The sequence below is a fragment of the Candoia aspera genome, chromosome 1 (genome assembly GCF_035149785.1).
Source record: "Candoia aspera isolate rCanAsp1 chromosome 1, rCanAsp1.hap2, whole genome shotgun sequence".
Taxonomy (NCBI): domain Eukaryota; kingdom Metazoa; phylum Chordata; class Lepidosauria; order Squamata; family Boidae; genus Candoia; species Candoia aspera.
This window is the reverse complement of record NC_086153.1, coordinates 15,770,218-15,794,559: the sequence shown is the minus strand read 5'-3', so window position 1 is coordinate 15,794,559 and position 24,342 is coordinate 15,770,218. Positions and strand designations below refer to the sequence as shown.

Genomic DNA, 24,342 nt, shown 5'->3' with positions numbered 1-24,342 from the left:
CACACCCAATGTTTAGACTTACTTTGCAGAACATAATATTGTATGAAGGGTAATGTTTCACCCACTCTGAGAGATATGGGGAAAATAAGTTTGAGAAATAACTTTAGTAACACAGCACTCTTCAAACTCCTATAGACTGCTTCTGAACTCTCACAATTAAGTATTTTTTAAATGGCCAAGACCTTGGGAACAATACTACAAGGGTCTCACAAAATTTTATGATCTCAGGGGATTTCAGGTACCTTTTGTTTTCTGGGGTGCTAAGGCCACTGTGCAGCAATTTTCTTTAAGTGTGAAACTCAGAAGGTAATTCTCCCACATGAAAGGCCAAATAAAGTACTTACTAGCCCAGAAAAGAACTTGTCTTTCATGAAAACAACTGATAATTTGAGCAAATTATACTTAGAACTTTCATTCTTCCAGTGCAGTTTGTCATGAGAATTATATGAAACTGTGTATGTTTCTCTTAGTTTGATATTCCCTTTTGAAGTAGCAATAGAGGAAGGCAAATCATGCTCCGTGAAACAGAAAAATAGTAGAGATGACTGTGGAATTGAAGCCATATATAAAATTAAAAGTCAAACTTCTATAGTATCTATAAACTTTCACTGCCTAATCCCAACCCCCAAATGAGAAATCTGCTTTTAAGAGAAAGTGAAATCGAAAATATAACACTTAGGTAAGGAAGATGGATTGTAGCTTATAACTAACAATTTTAACAATACACACATGAAACCTGATCAGCCAGCTACCTCAGTCCCCAGCCACAGTGGGGTTACACTGCAGACATAACAGTAAGCCAGTTCTGATAAACACAAAGACCTCAGCATAATTCAACATTCAAAATCTGACCAAATCTTCTGAGGAAAAAAGAGGCTCTTCAGTTGTAGTTTGTTTCACAGGCACTGTTGCCATGGCCAGCAAGTCAAGTAAACTTGCCTATTTCATTATCTAATGAAAAAGGAAAAAAATAAAATGAACAGTTTTATTCATCTTCTGCAGTTACCCAGTCCTATATGAAATAAAACTGAAAAAGGCCTTACAAATATTTGTTTTTACACATGAGCTGAAGAACACAAGAATGTGCATTTCCAGTTTTTCTTGGCTTGGGTCATTCATTTCTGAACAAATCAATGCAAAAGTCTCCAAGAGGGCTTGAAGGTGGTTATCAGTTCTTTGAAAAATGTCTTTTGATCAGGTAACATTTTTTTTTGAAAAAATGTTTTGCATATTCAGAGTTGTCAAAACTTCCTTTATGTACAAGAGGACAGAACAATTCTCCAGGATGGTTTGCTTGCCTAGTCTCTCTTCAAAGATGTTTGCTGGATCTCAGCCTCCTAGGCGCTGACCTTCACCCCAGGCAAAACCTCCTGGCCTTTCTTCAGGCAGTGGGTTGTAATTGGGATCTTCTTCTGGTGTATCAAATATTAGTTTCCTGTTAAGCAAAATAATATTTTTTAAATACTCAGGTCGACAGACACTTAAAATTGTACATAAATGACTAAACAAAAGGGGAAGCATTTAAAGCCCCATGATTTTTGTCAACCTGTTCTTTTCTTTTTTGCCTCAAGGGTAATTGGAAAGAAAAGCAGGTGGCCAGAATTAAGAATGTATATTTGGTGTAGGAAGAAACATCAGTTCCCAGTTCTCCTGAACTGGATATATTGTTGTATTTCCCAAACAGTTTGTTAAAAGGACTCTTTTAAATGCTGCTTCTAAATTATTTTCTTGTGACTGTATTGCAGCCTTCCCCAATCTGATATCTTCCAGGTGTACCAAATACAACTTTCATTAAGCCCAAGCAGCAAGACCGGACAAGGTGATTTTGTGGCTCTTGTTATTGTTGACATTTATCAAGTTAATCATTTATCACAATGAGCTGCTTCTAGGACAGTTTTCTTCAATCTAGTAGATGACATGTGGAATGGCCTGAGGCCAAAAGCATCCACCTATTCCAGCTGCCTGTTCCATAAGTAACCAATCAGATGCTTTTATAAAGCCACACATAGTATCTATAGACAACCATTCTCCACAGCAATTGTCTTCAGCATCTGACACCACTGTACATTAAGCCAGGTAGCCAGTCCATTTAGTTCAATATGCTGACAGTGGTCCTCTAGATTCTAGATAAGATATATTTCCCAGCTCTGCCTAGACATGCTGGGCTTTGAATTTAGGATATTCATCATACAAAGCATGTGCTCTAATACCAAAGTATATTTCCTCTGGGAATTCCATTTGATTATACACCTCTTAGGTATGAGCAACTAAGCTCTGCTAGGAAACAGTGAACAAATCTGGGAGACTGAGGCGGTAATTCAAGAATTCAGTGTGGACGAAACCCCATCTCTTCATTTTCTATCTTCCTGGGTTTGGAATTCTCTCCCTGAATACAACTGTTTTGCATTAGTTTGGGGACAGTTTCTTCTGCCTCCTCCCAAAACCCATCACAAAGGAAAGCACTTACAATATGGATGGTGTTTTTAGAAGCCTTCCTCCCCCAGGCTGATTTGGAAAGACATCTTCCAAGAAGAAATATATGTGACCTACAGCAATACCTAGTGATGAGGGGGGAAATTTGGAAACACAGCATTGTTTTATTATAAAATAAAAGCCTAAAACCATCCACCACCCAACATTTATCACTCCCGTTTTGAGAAGGTATTTAAAAAGCCTGTTTCATAAAAGGCTACCCGAGGCTTGAAAATAGTTGTTTCTCAGGAATTCTAAAGAAGCTAGTTTCCTTCTCTAAGACCACAAGTGTGTGAATATTTAGGTGGACAGCAAAGCCTACTGCTGTCTTAACTGTAGTTTAAAACATTTAATACTTTTCCATAATATCAGTCCAGCTATTTTTAAAAGAAGCACCTCAAGATATATTTTGCATGCCGTTTCTAACTTAAGATTTTTAAAGGCAGCATTGCTTTTCTTGGCCTCTTTTCTTCATATGTAAACTGTAAGACAGCAAGCAGCATGGTAGTGCTTTTATGAATTCTGCATTTTTCATTCTGTGGAGTATATACAATTCCCTTTATTAAGCTAGGGAATCAAATTTCTTGTCCATGCATCTTTGTCCCATCATAATGATTAAAAGAGGCTGCTGTCAAGAATTCTTTTTGATTATGTGCCATCAAGTTAGTAGGGATGACTTTTAGCAACTACATAAATAGCACTTCTCCAGGATAATCTGGCCCTTCAGGTCTTCTAATAGTGTATCCATCACTGCTGTAATTATGCTGGGATTCCTGAGGGACTACCAGTACTACACTTGCATAACTGTAACTGTGTGTTAAAAAATACCCTTCAAATCTCAATTTTAGTATGCACAAGCAGAAAAGCAAGTAACTTTGTAAGACAGGTCAAAAAGGCAAGGATTTTATTACAGCTCATTACTGACAGAATTCTCAAATCATCTTACCTAGAAGATCTACTATAATGGAGTTTCCCAATAAAAGTGAAAATCCCATGAGAACCCATGGAAGAAAAGGGGCCTGAAAGATGAGAAGCCCAAAGAAATTCATGCGAACAAAAGGATTTCTGCGGCTCCAGACATATACTAGCATTATTGTAAATGCCTGCCCTAAAAAAACCAAATTGACAAACAAGCCAAAAAGCTGGTGGAGTAATGGTTAAAGAAAGAGTTGTTGTACTCTCAAGAAAATTTAAAAATAAATAGCTGAAAGTAGTAAGCTAGCATGCTTATTTATTTTGGTAACCCAGAGTATCTAGTAGTACATTAGGAATGAGGAAGAACCAAAAAGTAAATCAGATTTAAAGTATCAGCCCAAATTAACATTCCAAATCTTAAAAAGAAAAAACCCTCACAACTGAAAAGTTTAGGGCTTAATTTACACACCTTAGAAAATCCTTGGCAAGACAGGTTTCCTGAGGCAGACCTACTTCAACTGTGATTACTGATTTGAGGCCTGATTGCAAGCCATCATAATTAACCTTTTTAAACTGAGGCTTGGTGCAATGCCTCAACTGAGTGAAAGCTTTGCAATCATTGTGAAAACTACACAGACCTGAACTTGGTAACTCTCCAGAAAAAAGACCCATTGGAAGAGGGAAAATGGGCACTAAGAATGTATTTCTGCACTTGCATTGCATAATCAAATACATGACTACCATAATGAGGAAGAGGCCAGTTTCAGTCCCCAGCATCTGAAAGTAAACTGGCAAAGACCCATCTTGGAGAGCAGTTGCCACTTAATGTACATAAATACAGAGCTAATGGTCTTACTCAGCATAAGCCAGCTCCCTCTGTACTTGGCGTACTTATTAGAGGCCAAAGAAGACCCAGGTTTGAATTCCAACACCACAAAGAAATTGTGCGGAGCGATCTGAGGCTGATCTTACATTCTTAGCCTAATGATCCTCACTAGATGATTGTGAGGATAAAAATGGAGACACCTAAACAATGGTCTGAGGAAAGGAAGGTTAAAATACAAATAAAAGTTATTGCAGCAGGACAAAATAGGACCTTGTTCTGAAGGTCATCTAAACTTTTTTTTTAATTTATATATTTGTTAGAGAAGTTTTTCACTACCATTGTTTTTCTCATGCAAGTTAATGTGTTTTTCTCATGCAAGTTAATATGTGTTTTGAAATTAAAGTCTTTAGATTCTCTCTTTAGAGAGGTTCTCAAAGAATTCTAAGATATTTTTCAGTTATGATTATCTTGTTTGAAAGTACCACCTAACAAAATTTTCCACAGTTCTGAAAGTCTTCTGTGAAGCAGTACACTTGAGTTGAGACTCTTTAAAGTTAAGTCCCCCAAATCAAACCAAGGAAATATTTTTTTCTTGAAAAAAATTGGTATTTCTATAAATAATTTCCCCTGATCAGTCCTACTGGATCTCATGATGGCTCTGCATGAATTGAGAAGCTTCCCATCACAAGACACCTAGAATTCTCTCACAAATGGCTCACTTCTGAAAAATGCTTGCTATTTTTTTAGTTGCTTTCCTAGAAGATGCATTCATTATTAAAGAACTATCCCAAACACAGATGGAGATCAATTATAATCATTTTGTCAAGTATTGCCCCAGGTCTTATATGTAATTCAACAATAAAAGGATACAGTCATTAACAGTCCACCAAAAAGGAACATAAATACAAAGTCTGCCGTCCGGCCTCGAAATGATCCTTCTTCAAGCATTCGACAGTAGCGATATCTGAGTACCAGTTCAGGAAAATACTTGATGTAGACACATAATTTTTATTTCTAGAAGACAATGAAACTGCATTCTATGTTTTAGCTTCAGATTCAGAAATGGAAGAAGACAAGGATTTTAAGTCCACAAGCAGATACACCTGTAGTCTTATTTTAGTTTTTAGAACCTAAATACTGTAATTTTAGGCTATTGTAATTACAAAAATAGGATCAAACATTTTCTCAGATCTTTATGGAAATTAGGTCAATATTGGAATAAAAACTTCTATGCCACAGAATTGGGATACATCAGGGACTGCTTTCTGCCCATACAATCCAAATATCTAAGGTAGGCCTCTTAACCAAGCTACCACCAGTGTAAAGGATCTGTCTCCTGTCATCACAGATCTAATTTTGTATTGTTTGATTAGCTGCCAAAAATCATATTTTTGTAGTTAAGACGTTCACTCTTGGGGGCTATCAGTGCTTATCTCACATAAGCAGCAAGAACAAATATCACAATGATCACATTCTTTGTTGGCTTATGGTTATTTTAATTTTGTTTTGTACTTTTATTTCGAGGGGGTTTTGTGGATTATTTTTAGCCACTAGGGTTATATATTTAAGATAGGCAGTATAAATTTTCTAAATAAAGAGATAAATTATTTGGCTCAGATACATAAATCTCCTCCTCCTACAAAGAAAAGGGATCTGGAGAAATCCACATCAATAACTTGTGTTCAAAATAAGTCCACATGTTCATCTTAGAATTTTGTTAAAGATGGTATTTTCAACAATGGGACATGCCTAGCCCATGCAGCAATCAAGCAACTAAAGGAATATTCAACATCCAAAGTTTCAAAGGTATTTTACCAAGAAAGATAAATCTTCAAATTATTTGGATAACCTCACGAATTTCAGTGGATAATACCTGCTTCAGGAGAGCTACAAAAATAAAGTATTTCCTAAAACTTCCATCTTTAATAATGTACTTGGTAGTATATTAGAAGGGTTTCTTGAAGATTTGGATACTATCACAAAGTAGGCTTTCTCCCTCATATCCTCGCTTTCAAAGATAATCTGTGTCTCATGAGATAATCCCACAGATTGGGCAAATTAATACTATAACAGAGATTCCTTTGAGCATCTTGACTCCAAGCAAAGCTGGATTTGTCCATAAACAAATTAGGAGCCAGCACTGCTGAAATATGAAAGCAAATAGTGATTTCCCTTGAAATACAGCAAGATAGAACGGAGGATAAACATGTGGTTTATGACACTTTTTTTAAAGGAGGAAACAGTTACAGCTAGTGTCATCCACCTTAAATTACTTATTTCCTTCTAAAGTTGTCACTAAACCACCTAGAGTCCATGTGGATTATGGTAATACATTAAATAAATAAATTTTAAAAAAACTTTCATTGGGGTATTTCTAGAGGGTCTTACACATGCAACCATGATTGAGCTTGCATACAGAAGATAAGCAAAAGATACAAGAATATCATATTAAATAAAAAATTAAATCCAACTGGCCCAAAGAAAAGATAGCTTGTAATCAGCCTCCATACCTGCAAGAGATATGAAGGATGCAAAATTAATCACATTCAGCAAATGCCTGTTTTAATCAGAACTCTTAAGTGATATAAAAGTATTTTGTACACGGAAGTATTATTACTTCTGCTTAAAGAAAAGGTTCTGTATGAGAAGACCTTAAATTGTGTATTTAAAAATAAGGTCTCATACAGAATCTTTTTCTCTAAGATTTTGTATTTATCAGCACTAATTACCAAGCTTTATAATTAGTTTGGACTGCAAGGAGGTCAAATCAATCAATCCTACAGGAAATCAACCGTGACGGTTCATTGGAAGGACAGATAGTGAAGTTGAAGCTCAAATACTTTGGCCACCTAATGCGAAGAGAGGACTCACTGGAAAAGACCCTGATGCTGGGAAAGACTGAAGGCAGAAGGAGAAGGGGACAGCAGAGGATGAGATGGTCAGATAGCATCACCAATGCAATGAACATGAATTTGAGTAAACTCCGGGAGACAGTGGAGGACAGGAAGGCCTGGGGTGCTATGGTGCATGGGGTCACGAAGGGTCGGACACGACTTAACAACCGAACAACAGCAGCAAAAAAATCCTTAATGTTAGATCAATATTGCCTGACTAAATGCCAAAACATAACTGGCTTAATTAAAGTTTGTAATCCAATAAGAATCACAGCAAAACCACCTGAAGCTCATTCCATTACTGAGAAATCTATTGCTATTTGGTAGCAAAATCAACACGTAACATTATTAGAAATAATGGTTGTAGCCATAAGAGGTTTCTACCATAAACCGCAAGAGTTTCACTTGCAACTCTCACAAAACACCATACCATGTGAGAGGGAGATTATTTACTTGATTCCACTTGTTAAAAATACCAGCAGTTCTTATTTGTGAAAACAGTTGTGCCAGCTGTCTATGAAACACTGACATGCAAACAAGCACTTACTTGAAACTGTTTAAATATCAATTCTGGGTTGAAGTACAGTTGAAAAGGTGTGATTAATTCTAATTGCTAAAAAAAAACACACAAAGGAAGTCACAGTTATACAACATAACAATGTAATTTATGAATCCACCATCAGGCAGGTTAGATTACTGTTAGAGAATCTTCAATGACCTAACATAATTGAGCTCATAACTGATCTATCTTCATGCATAAACACTCATCTGATTTCATCTAATACCAATACCAACCATGTAGAACCTGCTGGGAGCTTCTCAAATACCCAAGCCAAAGTACCATCTCTTTTCCTCCATAAAGATGAACCCTCTTATTGGACCATTTGTTCTAATTTCAGAATTCTATGCAAAAGAACAATATTGAATACCATGGAATGTAGCAATGGCCACTGTTTAAGATAACTTTTAAAAAAGAAAGATAAAACTTGTATAAAATATCTGTGCATAGAAATTTAACATGTCAAATTTGCAACAAAAAGGAAGGCCACTGCCTTCATGCTCTGCTTTTGAGCTATTTGTTTGGCCACTGAGGAAAACATGTTAAGAGGGTTTTTCTTATGTGCTCAGTATCCCAAAAGTGACTGCTTTAAAAATCTATATACCTTCAATACCTACAATCCCTGAAATTTCCATCTGTTTTGTTCTGCACCATGTTCTGGGCTGTGAGTTTATGTTTATACTAGAAAAACGTCTGTAGTAATATCAGCAAGTGATAGGCTAGCTATGCGAGAGTTTAGTTATGCTGCAAGCAAGTAGATGGGAAGATGGTGTCTCAGACTGGACCTACTTCTCTGTGGAAGAGTAAATATTTTTATTACATATGGGCTGGCTTCCAGATTTTATTTTACACAATTTTCTCTCAATTCTCTTTTCAGCCTGATTTAATTTTCACAACCATATGGTAAGTCAATCCGAGGGATCCTAACTCTTCATGGCCTGATCTAGCCTGGTGCCCTAGCAGATGGGTCGCCAGCAGTGGAAAGGCTGCTCACATTCAGAGCCATAGATATAACCCTTCTTCAAAGCTTAAGTTACACGAAGTCTGTAGAAGAAAGGTCACTCACTCTTCTTCCATTCAATCTGTCCTACTTGGCAGGGCTACTGTGCGAATAGAAAGGAGGGTTAAGAACTCCTTAGAGAAAGAAAAGATACTGGCTCTAATTAGCTATGTCGTGACATTAATTTATGCAGTAATTAAACGTATTTATTGGAATCAGAAAAAAGAGATCATCACGACCAAATCTGGAATTACAGTGGATCTATCCAATAGGCAGGGTAGAGGCGTGTCAAAGGAGGGGCTCTACGGATTCCCCTCGACCGACTGCTTCTCTCCACAACAGAGCGACCACGGGGGCCCACCCTTTTCCCCCACTCACCACAGCAGCGGTGGTGAGGACGCACGCGGTAGTGTAGGCCCGTGTAACAGGAGGCACCTGCAGGTATTCCTGCCGGAACGTCTGATACGCCATCTTGGCGCTGCCGCCCAAAGCTCTGCCTCTACTCACGGTATCTCCTCGATGTCGGCCAATCATGTCCCCGAAGCCGCTTGCCGAATAGCCAATCTGCGCCATTTCCGTTCTTCCTTTACTTCCCCTTAGCCTATCAGCGCCGTCCACCTCCCTCCCTCCGTCTGTTTATCAAAGCCAATCGGAGCTGATTTGGTGTGCATGAGAATCGTGACGGCTACCGGAAGTCTATTCTGCGTGACTCTAGTCTTCTCCATCTCTATGGTCAGGAGTGGAAAGGGGAGGGCGAGAGGGAAGCCATTGGAACAAGAGAGAGACCAAAGAGGCGGGAAAAGTGAATTTCAATTCTGTGAAATCTCTTTGCGCGCAAATTGAATCCTACCCGGGAACGGAGAAGGTTTGAGGTAAGGTGAGGGGCTCCAGACCTAAAAGAATATAACCTTTTAAATTAAAGCACAAGACTTAATGCAAAAGCCGGTAGTAATGAAATGGAGCAAAATGGATCAAAAAAGGACTAGACGTTAATTTAATACAAAAAGCACAAGGAAAAAACAAGAACCAGACCAGTTGACCTTAGGCAATTTTTGAGTATTAAACGGAAATCAAGAAATGAAGGCAAACTATTTCACACGTACAGCATTCCAGAAGTGCTTCCCCGCCCCCTTAAAAGGGGAAATCGCTCTGGGAGGGCAGTTTTCGGTGTTGTTACATTTATTTGTTAGATTTATATATCTCACCAGGAGCTCTAAGCGGCGTGCGTGTATATGCACCTAAGAAATGATAAATAGATGTAGGTCTCCCCTCAGCTCTGAGGTCGGTTGGCTGAAAGAAGAGGGACTGGCCGAAAGTCACCCCGCGGATCCGAATCCGGGCCTCCCCGGTCCTGGTCCAACACCGCAGCGGCCAGCCCAACCCCATTCTCTTTGTTTCTGAGGCTGGCATCAAACGAGATTGTGCTGCCTACTGCAAGGGTTGAAAGAAAAGTAACGGCCGCGATGTTAACTCGCCAACAGATGGCAGTGCTAGAAGCTCTGACTCGTTTTTTAGCATCTCTTCTTTCGCTTCGGTTGGCGGGAAGTTGATGGGCGAAAGGGTTGGGTGGCTCTTGCTCCTGAAATGGAAGCGTGCAGGGAGTACTCGGCCATGCGTTTTAAGCAACGTGCCGTGATTGAGTTTTTGACTGCCAGAGGGGTCTCTCCAATTGAAATTCATCGCCGAATGCAGGTTGTTTATGGTGATGACTGTGTTGACGTGAGTACCGTGCATCGCTGGGCCCAAAAATGTAAAGATGGGGAACCAGGAAGAGCTGACTTGTTTGATCAAGAATGAAATGGACGACTTGTGACGACAACCGACACATTCCACATCAGAGAGGTTGATGAATGGAAGAACAATCAGGGGATCACTCAAAGGGAGATTGCCGGCAAGCCTGGCATTTCACAGGAATGAGTAGGTCACACTGGCCTTCTTCAGCACTGGAAGGTTTGTACAGGATAGGTTCCTTGCATGCTGATGGCTAAGATGAACTTCTAAAATTGAACTAAATTCTGAAATTCTGCATAGATTCACATTTGGTTTCCAAACAAAATTGTCTGTTCATATTTTGGGTTGGGGTTTTGACATGCTTAGGCAATTAGGATATGGATATCCTTATCAATGTATTTGAAAGCATTTGGAAACCTACCAGATGATCCCAATTTTCTGTTAATTGTATAACATTCCTATTTTTAAAACCCAATCACATACATATGTATTTGGAAAGAAGTCCTATTAAGTTTAATAGGAATTGCTCTCAGATAAACATGTATAGGATTGCTATTTCAATTTTACAGTTGTTTGAGGGGGAGAAACTGCTTCTGACGCTTGTATTTTTGGGACTTACGTTTGGTCATATTTGTCAAAAATTACTTTGCATAGATTTCTGTAAAGGTGTTATGGTATTCATTTCCCACTACTTTCCGCTTGTCTTGGAAGCATATTCCAGTTATGACTAATAAGTGCTGCAAGCTGATGCCAGTTTCATCAAGCTTCATCAGTTCCTAACAAGGGTTTTATTATAGATCATTAAGACCTTATTGATGGTGACTTTTTCATTATTAGTCCAAATGCTAAGTTCTCTCATAAAGATTCTTTTACTTTGGCAAAAATGTATCAGAGGTAATTTTTCATTATTGACATCGATTTATTCAGAGAGAAGTTATCCAAATTCAATACTAAGGAGTTCAGGGCCCTTTAATTAATTAGGGAAAGTTCTGAGGCTCAACAAGTTTGGCATGGGTGTTCCTTCTAAATATAAAGAAACGCAAGAGGTTTGTAAGTTTGATTAGGGTTGTTCTTTACAGATGTATAGTTATTGTAAATATGTGTGTGTGTGTGTAAAATTTTGTAACACACACACACATTTCCATCACCCCAACAGAGCAGCCCAAGGCAACTTTTTCCATCAAGTTTCCTCAGAAATGAATGTTGCCTGATTTCTGTAAATCTTGAAGATTTGCATTCTTTCAAAAGAGCTAGTTTTTAAAATATCTGAAACATTCTCTATTAATACAGTACTATTCAGTTACAAGCATGTCCCTCTGGAATAAATCAGTCCATTTAATAACTATTTCCATAACATGAAATTAGTATTCAGAATGATTTTATTTAGCTTTCAAGTTGCATAGGCTTTTTGTTGATTCTACAAGTATCAAGTAATTCTCAGTATAAAAAAGGTTTATCCAGTAGGGTTTCTAACTATCGATTGATTTGATTTATATGGCTACCAATCTTACTCTTTTCTTGTCCATAAGACAGTGCTTTTTTCCAAATTCTCCCTCTTCTTTTGCAAGTATTACTTTTTTCTGTTAAAGAAGTTATAAATATGTGACCATATGCCAAAATGCTTGGAATAGTTTTATCAGTTCTAACAGTAGTCATGCACTGTGCTAAACCATTTCGTTTTAGCATGTGGTGTGAACCCAATTTTTGTGATTTACTCAACTAATCACATCAAAGTAAACTATGGCTTATTTAATGGTCTGTGAGAATGTCCCTGAGAGATAGGAGCAGCAGCAGCAGCAGACTAGGCAACAGTCAGATGATAGGTTAGCCCGCAGAAGGAATAGGAGTATAGCAAACATCTCAGGGACCCTCCCTAGTTTCTTGGGCTGTAGTGAGGGGGGAGAGATGTGCTTTCAGACTGGCAAGATTCTGCTACTGTAACCTTACAATAAAGGTAGTGTTAATACTCATGACTGGTGCTTCTTGTCTGGGCCACCCCAAAGGGCTGACAATTTAGCACAAGGTATGAACCCAGTCTTAACATACTAAAAACTGATTTTTTAAAAAATTTCCTTTCCAGGTACTTCACAACATGTCAGTAAATCCAATGGTATATGAAGCCCAGTTTTTTGGCTTTACCCCTCAAACGTTTATGTTGCGGATATATTTTGCTTTTCAAGATCATCTTTCCCATATAATGCTGGTAGTGGAGAAAGTTATACTGAATAAACTAGAGAATATCTGTCCTAATCTTACTCCCTCTCTAATCCGGAGGAGCACAGAAAAATTCTTTGCTTTCATGAAGGAACGCTTTGACAATCTGTTCAGTAAAATGGAAGAGCCACTTTTAAGCACCGTTTTGAGCATCCCCAAGAACGTCTGTCTTCCAGAAGATAAGCTCCAAGAGGAGTTTTGCTACACTGCAAAACAGTTTCAAGAGCTAGAGAATGAGATTAGCCAGCTGGAAAGAGAGCTCAAGGCTGAAACGTATGCTGAGCAAGCTCTACAAGCAGAACTGGAAGAGCAAAAGATTGTCCAGGGACATCTTGAAGGGATTCTACAATGGTTTGATAGTCTTGGCAATATAGGTAGAAATGAGGGGACTGGAAACCTTAAGGAAAGCTTTGCTGCCTTGACAAAAACAGCAGCCAAACTGCAGAATATTGTGCAGGAGGTGGAGGAGAAAATGAACAGACTGGAGAAATAAACATATTTTCATCCATTCCTTTTTTTCCTTTGGAAGTATTTCCAAGAGTTTTTGTGGGCCAGCTGCGATTCATTCGCGTAATTTGTAAACAGTAAGGAGAGACCTTTCTGAGGCAGCACCTTTCCCATGGAATGAAGTTTAAAGTCACTTGATTAATCCCCTTTGCTCTAGAGAGTACGGCCATAATTGTGGGAAGACTGCCTGGCAAGTGGAAATAAAGTCAAGCTAGGATCCAATTTTAAGCCCTTAATTTAATGGCTGAAATTGTCAGTATGATCCTGTGCAGGTTCTGGTCAAAGCTTTATAGATGTCACCAATTTGATTTTGTGTCCTGCTTGTGTAATGGATTATAGTCTAAGAGAACATGAAGAATCTTAAAGTAGTTTAATGTTTGAAAAGATGAAAAGAAGCAATAGGTAGTTTTGCATCTGCATGTCAAGTAACAGAAAACATCACAATCAAAGTTAACAGCTTCAGAGGTAGTTTATTTCTTAAATTATATTCTGCCTTTCCAACTAACAAAACTCAAGTTGATCAACAATACTGAAAGTAAAAAACCCCATAATTAAAATAATCAGAATATTATTAATGAACAGTACCCACCTAGGTACCCAGTTTATACACCAAAGACTATTTGAAGAAATCCTTTTTCATTTGTTGGCAGAAGGGTAAGAGAAAGGGGAGTTACATTGACCTTTTGGTGGCTCAAAACAGCAATGGAACTGTTTGAACCAACATATGCTCCTTAAAACTAGCTGTAATCAATAGCATGACTGCAGTATACTGAATCAGCATTTAAAAAAACAGTCCCACAGAGAGAAGTGGGGCATATGACACTATGATGAAAACTGATACTGGCAGGAATGAACACATTTGGTGTATTAGTGCAAACATGCTGTATCTTCAGGGATAAAACCCTGAGACTAGTATATAATATGAATTAGGCCAACTTATTTATCCGAGCCACTGTTTTGCATCTGACTTGAGTTGGATCTTTTAAAGCTGGTGAAGGGGGGGGGGGAAGCAAATCGAAGTACCTGATTTATATTACACATTGTAGTGGGAGTACTGCATCAATGTCATGCTACTTTCAAGAAGATAGAGGGAACTACAAAGTGACCTTTTATCTGGATCAGGTATTGCTTGCCTACCATAAGGTAATCTTTATTACTTGATTTCAAAGAACATTTGAAAGGAGAACATTTCCTCCAAAATGTGGGAAGTAGAAATAAACCTGTTGGTATATTCTTGCCCGTCTATCCCAGTTTGTCAGTGTTTAAACAATATAGTATTTTATATGGGATTTTTTTTTATACTATCTGATCTCTCTTGGCCAGTATTGACCAATATTTTCCTGCAATCCCTTAAAGCCAGTGAATATAGCAGTGAGGAGGAAAGCACCCCAGTTGCCATCATCTTGTACCCAAAACAGGTTACTGAGAAAACAAACAGCTGGTATACATTGAAGGCTAAATTCCATTACGATCCTGCAGAAGGCTATACATAGCATCTGCATTAGGGAACCACTGCAATGTTGTTTTATTTGATACCCTGCCTTTCTACCAACAAAGCAAACTTAAGGTGACTCTTAAAATAAGTAAAAAAAACCATACTTGAGTAATGAACCAGCTTATATATCAAAGAGTTCCCTGAACCAAAATGCTGGGATTTTCCAAAACTGGGGAACCACCACAACAACAGCCCTCCCATGGAACTCCACTAAAACAGCCTCTAATTTCCATTAGAGTGGATCTTTATGCCACTGCTTAGCTTACGGGCACGCAGTATTCTTTGGACAAAAGGAGGCCAGGCTAAAAACCCTTTTGTGGGAATAAGGAGTTTCTTTCCTCTAAAAAGATATAGTAGGACTGCCACAGTCTTCCTAGTTATTGGGGAAGCTAATTTCACCCTCCCCCCCCCCTTTTTTTTAATCACAGCTCTGAAGTTCACCAGCATATTTGGGAGGAAGGAACAGCTGCTCACCGCAGGAAAACACCAACTTTATTTCCATGTGTTATTAGAAGGATGACACACATGAGGCTGCTTTCAATACTCAATCAGACCACTAGCCAGTGTTGTTTGACAGAAACACTCAGAGCTTGTGAGTGATATGTTGGCCAACCTTAGCTGTATAGTGGTTGGCCCTGGTCTTTAGATACATCCGAGAATGAAATATATCCATCCCCTTCTGTTATCTGAGCTCCTTTAAACAAAAATGTCACCAAGTGGAAACAGGTGCTTCTTCATACACAGTAGTGCTCTTAATCCCTTATGAAAGTACACGTAATCTGGATCAAAATTTCCAAGAATTTGTACAAAGAAGTGCTGCACTCAGAAAAGTCTGCTCGAGACCTATAATCCCCAGCTCTTATCACAAAAGGAGAGAGTTTATTCATCAGCAGTTTGCAAAATATAGCATAGATCCAGTTAAATTTTAAAAAATAGAGGACATTTTTGTTCTTATATACATTGTGGGTATTATATACATACACATCCTTCTCGGAAGAGGGGAAAAAGACTTAGCAGTGTTGTCTTTCCACAGTAGTGTTACAACAGATGAAATTAAAAAATCACTGTCCAGGAATCACAAGCCTAGAGCCAAAAAGAAATAAATGCAAGTTATGGTTTCTTAAATAAAGTCCTTATTTATTCACAAACTGCAAGTGGTTATTTTAATATAGCCATGCCTCTTTCCTACTAAGCAACACTATGGGGATTGTATCTTTTTAAATATCTCTTCCACCTTCTAAGTTTGGAAAGGCTATGACATCTACTCCCAAGTTTTTCTCCCTCTAATGGCTATGAATAAGGAAAACATTATTTGTGGCTAGTGCCAGCAAAATTGGGATACCCTATTTTCTCTAGGTATTGAAAATAACTTTTAAAAAAACCTGAAATCACTAGAGAAATGTTAAGCACTATTCTGCTTTGCATCCCACTTAACCTTTGCTTTTAAGTCAAAGATAGATCTTTATATGGATTAAAAGGATGACAAAAAAGTTACCATGGCTGATTTCAGAAACTAAACAGGCTTATCTGGTGTTAGAACTTGGATGAGGGGAACTGCTGAAAATTCCAGGGTTAGGGTTAGGGTTGAAAAAACATCCCAGAGGATGGCAGTGGTGAACTATAAGGTCAAGAAAGCTGCATGGATGCAGTCACCAAGAGTTGGGCTCAGCTCAAAAACATCAAGAAGGTGACATTAGCATTGGATTCACAATACTGTCTATATATCACTGTCATGACTCTAATGCAGGGTTTCTCAAGCGGGGTTCCGTGGTACCCTAGGGTTCTAGGGGTTCCCTGGGAGATCACAGTTTATTTAAAAAATTACTTCAAATTCGAGCAACTTCTCATTACAGAGGGAAGTTTCATTCTTTAGTTTAAGAACACTGTTAATACATATACACAGGCCTACCCATGAAACAAATATAATAATTTTGTTACTTCTGGCCTCTATTTGAGCCTGAATGTGCAGGGTTCCCCAAGGCCTGAAAAATATTTCAAGGGTTCCTCCAGGGTCAAAAAATTGAGAAAGGCTGCTCTAATGTTTTTGATTTTTGTGGTAAAAATTGTTGGAGAGAATTGTCAGTGGAATATTCTGACTGAATTTGGATACGTACCTGACAGCTCATAAGAAGATTAGCTTCTCCTTCCATCATATTAGTTACAGTGAATTCAGGACAATGCTGACAGTGTTGACTATGTTCCATCAGGCATTCCTCTAAGAGCAACTGGAGCTTTTCCGCAGTCATCCCCTTAAAAGAGAGAAATCAAATTTCCTTGTGGTTGAGTCAAGCTGTTGCTTGTCCAGTTGCCAATTAGCCCCAATCCCTCCTCCTCTTCTTGTTATAAACACATGTGAAGAGAGTACTGGATGTTTTAAATCACATGCCACCTTGAATTCATAACTGTCTAAGAGTAGCCAGGCTCAATAAAACCAAAGGTCTATCTAATCTAGCATTTTGCTTTCTACACTGGCCAACCAGATACTATGGGAAGCCCACAAGTAAGACATGAAGACAGTATCCTAATCTGTGTCCCATGGAACATCTGTTCTTTATTTTATTTCATTTTTGGGTCACTGCATTTGATTATAAAAGCCCTCCTGGATCTGACCAAAGGTCCACCTAATGCAACATCATTAGCATATCCTATTCAAGTTCCTCAGCAACTAGTATTGGCCAACATCACAGTTACTGCCTCAAAAACTGGAGGAAAAAGATACCCATCACAATTTATCTTGGAGTCAGCTGCTATCCTTTCCATAATTTTTGTTTTGGGGGGGTCGTTATGGAGAAAAGGAATATTAATAAACCCACATATTATTTTTCTAGTCAAATCATTTTACAACCACACAATATGCTAAGCTAAAATCAAATAAATCACATTACAGCTTATTGTAACATGTTAACCCAGCCTTAAAGATAAGACTAGCTCTGTGTAGGCACAAATTAGCATTTGGTATCTGGCTGGAATAGGCAAGTCTAGACTAGTATGGAAGACTGAGCAAGTGAAACTGATTAAACAAATGCCTCAAGCTAAGAAAAACAAGGACATAAATTTAATCCAGGCACTTGCTTAAATAAGCCTCCCTTGACTGGATGTGCTAAAGTACAAAAACACAATAGGAAAAGGACTGTAAGAGGTCAATCCCCTTCCTGCACACAAGCTGGTCAATGAAGACTGACCATTGTCAGCATAGAATGTTGAGGCTGGGTTAGCATATCACAGTAAGATGATTTGCTGGTAAAAAAAAAGTTGGCTGGGATCACAAAATATACTTAGCTGGCTAGCAATGACGCCCCTCCAGGGCGTCGGACTAAGAAAGGTCTCTTTTTCATCAACTTTGTGTTTAAATATTTTTAAGTGAAGAACAAGCAATCAAACAAAAGAACTTAGGCATGCAAGCCAGAGGCTTTAATACTGAACTTCCTTGACGTTTGCTTACCAGGGTATAGATGCACAATCCACACTGGCACACGACCTTGCTACTCATCACACTGAGATTGTTCCTAGATGCAAAGAGAACTCCAATGATGAAAGTGGAAGATAATTTCCCCAGATCTTAACTTCAAAGGCATTGCACAGTGGGGATCAAACAAGAAAAGATGTGTGACAGTGAAAAGCCATCAACCGATGAACTGAACCCGAAAAGCATTCTGCTACTACCTTGGAAAATTGATTATCTGGAACTAGAAGCCTCAAAAACAATTTTAGGGTCAAATTTATATATTCTGCAGAAACTAGCTAAAGCATGTCATGAATTGTTACTATTTAAGTCAACAAGTAGGAGGATCAAGTGACTGAAGAAAGCATTTCTTCCCCATATTTTCCAGAGTAAGAAACCAGGCGTATTAGAAGAACTCTGAATTGCTTTCAGTCTAACAACTAATTTTCTAACACACCAGTTTTCTACAGGTGGGTTTTGACATCTACCTAAGCCATAGTTTGTGAACAAGGCATAGTAGCCTGTTCACAAGTCACAACAGCTGAGAAACTGGGAAGGAAAGTCTCTTCATAAACAAGAACTCGCACAGCAGTACAGCAAAATGAAGCTGCAACTGCATCTGACACAGCAATTCAGCCTTCCTTAGGAACATTCATGGCTGGTACCAAGCAAAAACAGGCTTTACAGATGCTTTCTCAAGCCAATCGCTTCACCTTCTACAAACAGGACAGATGATGTGGTGCTCTGCATCCAAGCCAGCAAGCATTGCGTTGAGGCACTCCTCATCAAACTGCAGGCTTCGCTCATACTCTTCTGCGGCCAACTGTTCTGCAAAGGAGAGCATTGCTGCTAATTGGTTAAATCTCCTTCAAATTGAGTTCAATTCCTAGTGACGTCACAGGTTTGGAAATCCCTGGCTTTAGAAAACTGGATTTTGATGCACTTTCTGATAAATATGACCCTGTTTCTTTGCTTGCCTCAACTTTGGTCTCCCCTTCTGAGACAATGCATTCTCAATCTCTTACACTTATGCAACCACGTTATTCTAGTTTCTTATTTTTATTTCCCCCCCTAAAAGATTTCAGTTTGTTTTTCAATTGAATTGTACAGCTTGTATGTTATATTAAAGGTGGACAAAATTCTGAAGTGATTTATCTTGGTCAGATTTTTTTACATCTCTGAAATCTGGCATTTTAACAGGGGTGTGTAGACTTTTTATATCCACTGTAGCTTCTATGAGTAGATTTGAATCTGGGTCTCCCCAGTCCCAATCCAACTCTTTAACTACATCAAACTACAATATATCCAATTTTCTCATTTTATTTCATGTTTCTGTTTGCTAATCTTTTAAATTAAGTTGCAACTTTTAAATATACTTTGGCTTTTTCCTCTTTTCTCCTGACATACTGGCAGCCATTTACTGACAGTGACTTCTGTAGGTCAACACATCTCCTTCATCTGGAAAATGAAACTTTTTCCCCTTTGTATCATTTAATTCCATAAAATCCAGCCATCTGGATTTTATGAGCTGGGGTAGTTAAGAAATTGTTTTTAGTGGGATTTTATTAGAATTTTATTGTATATTTATTAGAATTTTATTGTATATTTATTGTTCTGTATTGTAAACCGCCCAGAGTCCCTCTGGTCGGAGGAGATGGGCGGTGACAAATTTGATAAATAGACAGACAGACAAATTGCTGATTAGCTGTTACTAATCTTGAGCCAATCATACATATTCATTATCACATGCTAAGTCAGGTACATCCTTATCAATACACATTTTACATGCACTGCTGAAGGACGGATAGTCCTGAGATTCCCTAGTGAACTCCTGGCTGACCCTGCTTAGCTTTTCTGAAATTTATCAAGGTCGGCTATGCACTGTCCAGTACTAAAAGCATTAACTAAAGCAGCGGCTAACAAAGTCAAATAAGCTTAGGTACCTTGCAAGATCAGCTCCTGCTGGATTTCATCCAATACAGCCAGTTCTTCAAGCATCTAAAGAGAAGAACACCCAGTCAGAGCTCTAGTTCTAATATTTAAGGAAGGGAAAGGGTGTATGTCAGAGATACACACTTAGGGCTGCTTGCATTTAGCCCTTCGTACACATTACCTCCAAAATGAAGACTGGAAACAGACATTTGCCTTGGACCCCTCCACCAATCCAGGCGCATGATAGTGAGCCACATACATAAGGCTGTATCTACCAAAGATACTCAGAACACAAGGGGTGAGTTCTAGTAAAAATCTCCCCACCACTTACTTTCTTGGTTTTACAAGTAGTCCTTGACTTACAACCACAATTGGGACCAGAATTTCCATTATAAGTCGTGATCATAAGTTGAGTCACCACGTGACCAGACCCAATTTTACGACTATTTTTACGGTGGTCGTTAAGTGAATCCAGCTTCCCCAGTGGGTGTGTTTTGCCAGAAAACTGCAAAAAACATTGCAAAACGTAGTCACGTGACCACGGGATGCTGCAACGGGTTGTAAATACAGTGCCTGAAATGCAATCATGTGACCACGGGGTGGTGGTGCAATGTTTTGCGAAGCTCAGAAGTGCTTTACAGGCTGTAAAGCACCCATTCCGAGGCTGTTGTGACTTCAGACTGTTGTTAAATGAACGGTTGTAAATCGAGGACTACCTGTATAACATCAGGTGTATCATTCAAGAAGCTAGATGGTATTTTGGCCTTCTCCAGAGAATACTTTTAGGTCCAGCCCAGAATTCTTATTATGACTATGCATTCTGGCAAAAGCAGAATGGTAAGTTGCTTTAAAAAAAAAAAAAGTATTAACTGACCTTTTCTCCAAGGAATTCAAGGTGTCAGACATGCTTTCCCCACAACACCAATTAAGCATTCATTTTCCCCACTCTTCTTCAGTTTTGCCTGCTTCAGAATTTAGTATCTTTTTCCTTGGCTTTTAAAAATAATAATATTAAGCTTGTATGCTGCCTGACCCTCAACGACTCTGGGCAGTTCACAACAATCAAAGAAATTACAGCAAAATCAATAAAACATTAAAAAAATAAAGATAAAAGATAGCAAATGCAATGAAATAAAAAATAAGTTTTATTTATGTCCTACATTCTGCATGTTGAGCACTGTGTTGTCTTATTTATTTATTTATTTAAAGATGCATAAGGCCAGCCAACTCAGACAGTATGACTCTGGGCAGCATAAACACACAATAAATCCAAAAGAAGGAAAAACAAAGAAAACCATCTAACAACAAATAAACAATATATAAATGCAAGATACAAAATGTAAATGTAAATTTGTGTTTCTACTCACATCGCACTGCTGCTTACTTTTTCAAACAATCTTGAAATTGTTCTGTAAATTACTTTAAAAGCCTGGTTCATATGCAAAGGTACTTTCTACAAGTAACTACCAATGTATTTACCTTTTGCTTAAGAAGCAAAACATATAATAATAGGTAAAATATATTCAGACGAATTGCTATTAAAGCAAGAATAGAACATCCTTTGTAGACCTAAACCACCACTCCAAACTGATGTGAAATAAAAATAATCTTTTTTATTGGTCATATCTCAAAAGAGTTCAAGACTTGGCCCAGATTTTGGGGTGAGATAATAACATCTTGTGAGATTTTGTGCTTAGTTTTTGGCTCCAGGACCATTGCATGATGACACCAGAGAAGACTGTCGATGCCTGTAAGGACATGGATGCCAGTCCTACGTCCTTCCCCTCAACCCTCTCATATGGCACTAACCTGGGAAGAATATTGCTTTCTGAGAGAGGGTAGTTGAGCATCTACAGACTGCAAAACTTTCCATTCAACTTCCATCACTTCCTGTACCAGCAAGGCTTCATTTGGTCTGTGAGCTCCATGTTCTCCGACTTGACGATATCTTTCTAGAAGCCTGGCCCGACTACTTTTCAGTCTCTCCACACAGCGCTAAAGGGAGAAAAAAAATTATCTCATTTCAGCAGTTATTATGTTTCTAAACAGCAAATTTTTTTTAGAAACCTTTTCTGGAAATCATAAAGAAAGTGCTTGTTTCAAATTTCTTCATTTCATCAAAGAGGCTACAAAAACTAAAGCAAGAAGATAAAGAAGTGTGTATGTGCATTTCTCCCAGTGCATACTATTCTATATGTCTGTCTGTATAAGTGTATAAAATTGTATTTACATTACAGCGAATATGAAAGCAGAATTCATGTGATGGTATCTGATTAAATTATTTAGAACCTGGAACTGGGAAGCAAATAGTCATTATGCCTTTACTGCACATAATTAATAAGTTTAAACCAGTATGCAATTTACTGAAGTATGCTGAAAGTCCAGAAGGTTTAGCAACCTCTGGATTTTGCTAAGGATGGAGACAGGGTTTGAAGGATAATACAGGTAGTCCTCGCTTAACAACCATTTGTTTAGTGATGGTTCAGGCTTACAAAGGTGTTGAAAAAAATGACTTATGACTGGTCCTCACACTTACAACATTGCAGCATCCCTGCAATCATGTGATCACAATATGGGTGCTTGGCAACTGGTTCACTTTATGACCATCGCAGCATCCCATGGTCAAGTGATCGCCATTTTCAACCTTCCTGGCCGGCTTCTGGCAAGCTAAATCAATGGGGAACCATGTGATTTGCTTAACGACCATGTGGTTCGTTTAATGACTGCAGTGATTTGCTTAATGACTGCTGCAAAAAAGGTCATAGAATTGGGTCAGATTCACTTAATGATCACTTCACTTAGCAACTGAAATTCCATTCCCAATTGTGGTTGTTAAGTGAGGACTGTGATGTAACGGATGAATTTGAAGATCCAACTTATTTCTCTTCTTAGTACAGCACCATATATATCAACAGTGCTATATGTTCTGTAAGTAAACAGTAATGTGGACTTAGCTATCACGTCTACCTGGTGATGACAAAACTCTGTTATAAAATAAAACGAACAAAATGTCTGCACATAACACTATTTTAATTAATTATTAATTCAATTTATATGACTGCCCCCTGCTGTAAGACTAACATCCACTTAAATACAATAAAAAATCACCAAAACAAAATTAAAACACATTACACCTGAGGCCATTTGCATCTACGCAAACAACCCCCTAGAAATGGGTTCACCAAATGTCCTGCCCCAGTGCCTGAGGGAAGAGCCAGAACTTTAGCACCCAGCAAAAGGTCGGCAGGGTCCCGGCCATTCACATGCCAGGGGTATACTGTTCTACAGGACAGGTGCTATGACAGAAAAGTCACACCTCCCAGCTCCCATCCACTAATATTGTTTAACAGAAGGAATCCCATGCCCATCCTGTACAATCTTGTGGGACAGGTAGAAATAAATGGAGACAGAGAATCCCACAAATAAGTCAGCCTTGGGCTTTGTACAGCTCCTTAAACTGCACTTAGAAGCCTACTGTGAGCCAAAACAGCTTGCAAAATAGTGGTGCAATTGTCCTCGGAGCCCCCTGCAGTTGTGCCTTGTCAAAATTGAATACATACATAGGTGCACAAGATGGATTTGTGCAAAGGATCTCCTAGCCACGGTGGCCACCTGTCTTTTGAGCAGGAGCCCAACCTAACAGGCCCCTCTTCTCCTTTTCTGCGACAGAGACGAATACACAATTCATGCTAGCCCTGATTTATACTCTGAAATACCATGGTAGTAATGAATTAAGGTTTAAGAGCTGCGTTTGCGCAATTCATGAAAAGGAACCTCATTCGTGTTAACTCCTGAGATTAACCCGAATCAACTGCAGGCATTTTAGACGTCGTTGCAGAGAAGGTACTTCTACTACTGTCCACGGGTCTCCCTCCCAGGAAAGCCTGCACCCCAGCCTTTCCTCCGAAGATACTCTTCCGCATTGGACGCGGGTCTTGGCCGGGTGGGCGGGCACCACCCACCATCCTGGCGGCAGGATTGACCGCCCGCCTTCCAGCCTTGGATCGTTGGCGCCTCCAGCGTTCCAGGGTGGGCAGGGCAGGGCAGGGCAGGGCAGGGCAGGGCAGGGGAGGGGAGGGGAGGGGAGGGGAGGGGAGAAGCGGAGCTGCTCACCTGCCGGAAAGTCTCCTTCCACGGTGGGGTCCGGAGGCCCTTGTAAAGAGCCTGGTGCCGCGGAAACAACCCCGCCATCGCAAGTCCACTCCGGCGGCAGAGCAAAAGTGGGTGGGACTAGCCGTTGGATTTACATGCCAAGCTCCGCCACCTCCATCAACCTCCGTCCACCAAACTAAAGCATGCCGGGAAATGGAGTCAGGCAAAGAACCCTGGCGCTAGTTGCATGATGGGAAACGCTA

The 24,342-nt window shown here is 39.1% G+C and overlaps 3 protein-coding genes across 4 annotated transcripts; 1 reads left to right on the top strand and 2 right to left on the bottom strand.

Moving 5' to 3' along the window:
* Positions 1 to 890: 890 nt before the first annotated feature.
* DERL2 (derlin 2) lies at positions 891 to 9,198 on the bottom strand. Of its 2 annotated transcripts, XM_063298071.1 has the most exons (7): positions 9,045 to 9,198; positions 7,655 to 7,720; positions 6,650 to 6,723; positions 5,084 to 5,177; positions 3,419 to 3,614; positions 2,468 to 2,558; positions 891 to 1,435 (listed from the first exon to the last, which is right to left on the bottom strand). In XM_063298071.1, the coding sequence occupies exons 1-7, from the start codon at positions 9,135 to 9,137 to the stop codon at positions 1,330 to 1,332; spliced, it is 720 nt and encodes a 239-aa protein (XP_063154141.1). In that variant the 5' UTR covers positions 9,138 to 9,198; the 3' UTR covers positions 891 to 1,329. The 2 variants fall into 2 exon arrangements, with proteins under 2 accessions (XP_063154141.1, XP_063154150.1); XM_063298080.1 differs by lacking the exon at positions 7,655 to 7,720 and having other exon boundaries at positions 9,045 to 9,187.
* A 202-nt stretch (positions 9,199 to 9,400) lies between these two features.
* MIS12 (MIS12 kinetochore complex component) lies at positions 9,401 to 13,104 on the top strand. Its single transcript, XM_063293001.1, has 2 exons — positions 9,401 to 9,538; positions 12,478 to 13,104. The coding sequence occupies exon 2, from the start codon at positions 12,490 to 12,492 to the stop codon at positions 13,102 to 13,104; it is 615 nt and encodes a 204-aa protein (XP_063149071.1). The 5' UTR covers positions 9,401 to 9,538; positions 12,478 to 12,489.
* Positions 13,105 to 13,589: 485 nt separating this feature from the next.
* RPAIN (RPA interacting protein) lies at positions 13,590 to 24,269 on the bottom strand. Its single transcript, XM_063298057.1, has 7 exons — positions 24,101 to 24,269; positions 21,797 to 21,982; positions 19,999 to 20,053; positions 18,769 to 18,883; positions 18,056 to 18,119; positions 16,728 to 16,862; positions 13,590 to 15,696 (listed from the first exon to the last, which is right to left on the bottom strand). The coding sequence occupies exons 1-7, from the start codon at positions 24,176 to 24,178 to the stop codon at positions 15,667 to 15,669; spliced, it is 663 nt and encodes a 220-aa protein (XP_063154127.1). The 5' UTR covers positions 24,179 to 24,269; the 3' UTR covers positions 13,590 to 15,666.
* Positions 24,270 to 24,342: the final 73 nt, after the last annotated feature.

Excerpts from the sequence above, each read along its gene's own strand:
- DERL2 (XM_063298071.1), bottom strand. The coding sequence starts at position 9,137 with ATGGCGTATCAGACGTTCCGGCAGGAATACCTGCAGGTGCCTCCTGTT. Across the intron at positions 5,178-6,649 it reads TTATTTAATATGATATTCTT|ATATCGCTACTGTCGAATGC; the intron begins GTATCTTTTGCT and ends ACTGGTACTCAG. Across the intron at positions 1,436-2,467 it reads CTAAAAACACCATCCATATT|GAAACTAATATTTGATACAC; the intron begins GTAAGTGCTTTC and ends TTTGCTTAACAG.
- MIS12 (XM_063293001.1), top strand. The coding sequence starts at position 12,490 with ATGTCAGTAAATCCAATGGTATATGAAGCCCAGTTTTTTGGCTTTACC.
- RPAIN (XM_063298057.1), bottom strand. The coding sequence starts at position 24,178 with ATGGCGGGGTTGTTTCCGCGGCACCAGGCTCTTTACAAGGGCCTCCGG. Across the intron at positions 21,983-24,100 it reads GGAAGGAGACTTTCCGGCAG|CGCTGTGTGGAGAGACTGAA; the intron begins GTGAGCAGCTCC and ends TTCTCCCTTTAG. Across the intron at positions 16,863-18,055 it reads GATTGTGCATCTATACCCTG|GGGATGACTGCGGAAAAGCT; the intron begins GTAAGCAAACGT and ends CTCTCTTTTAAG.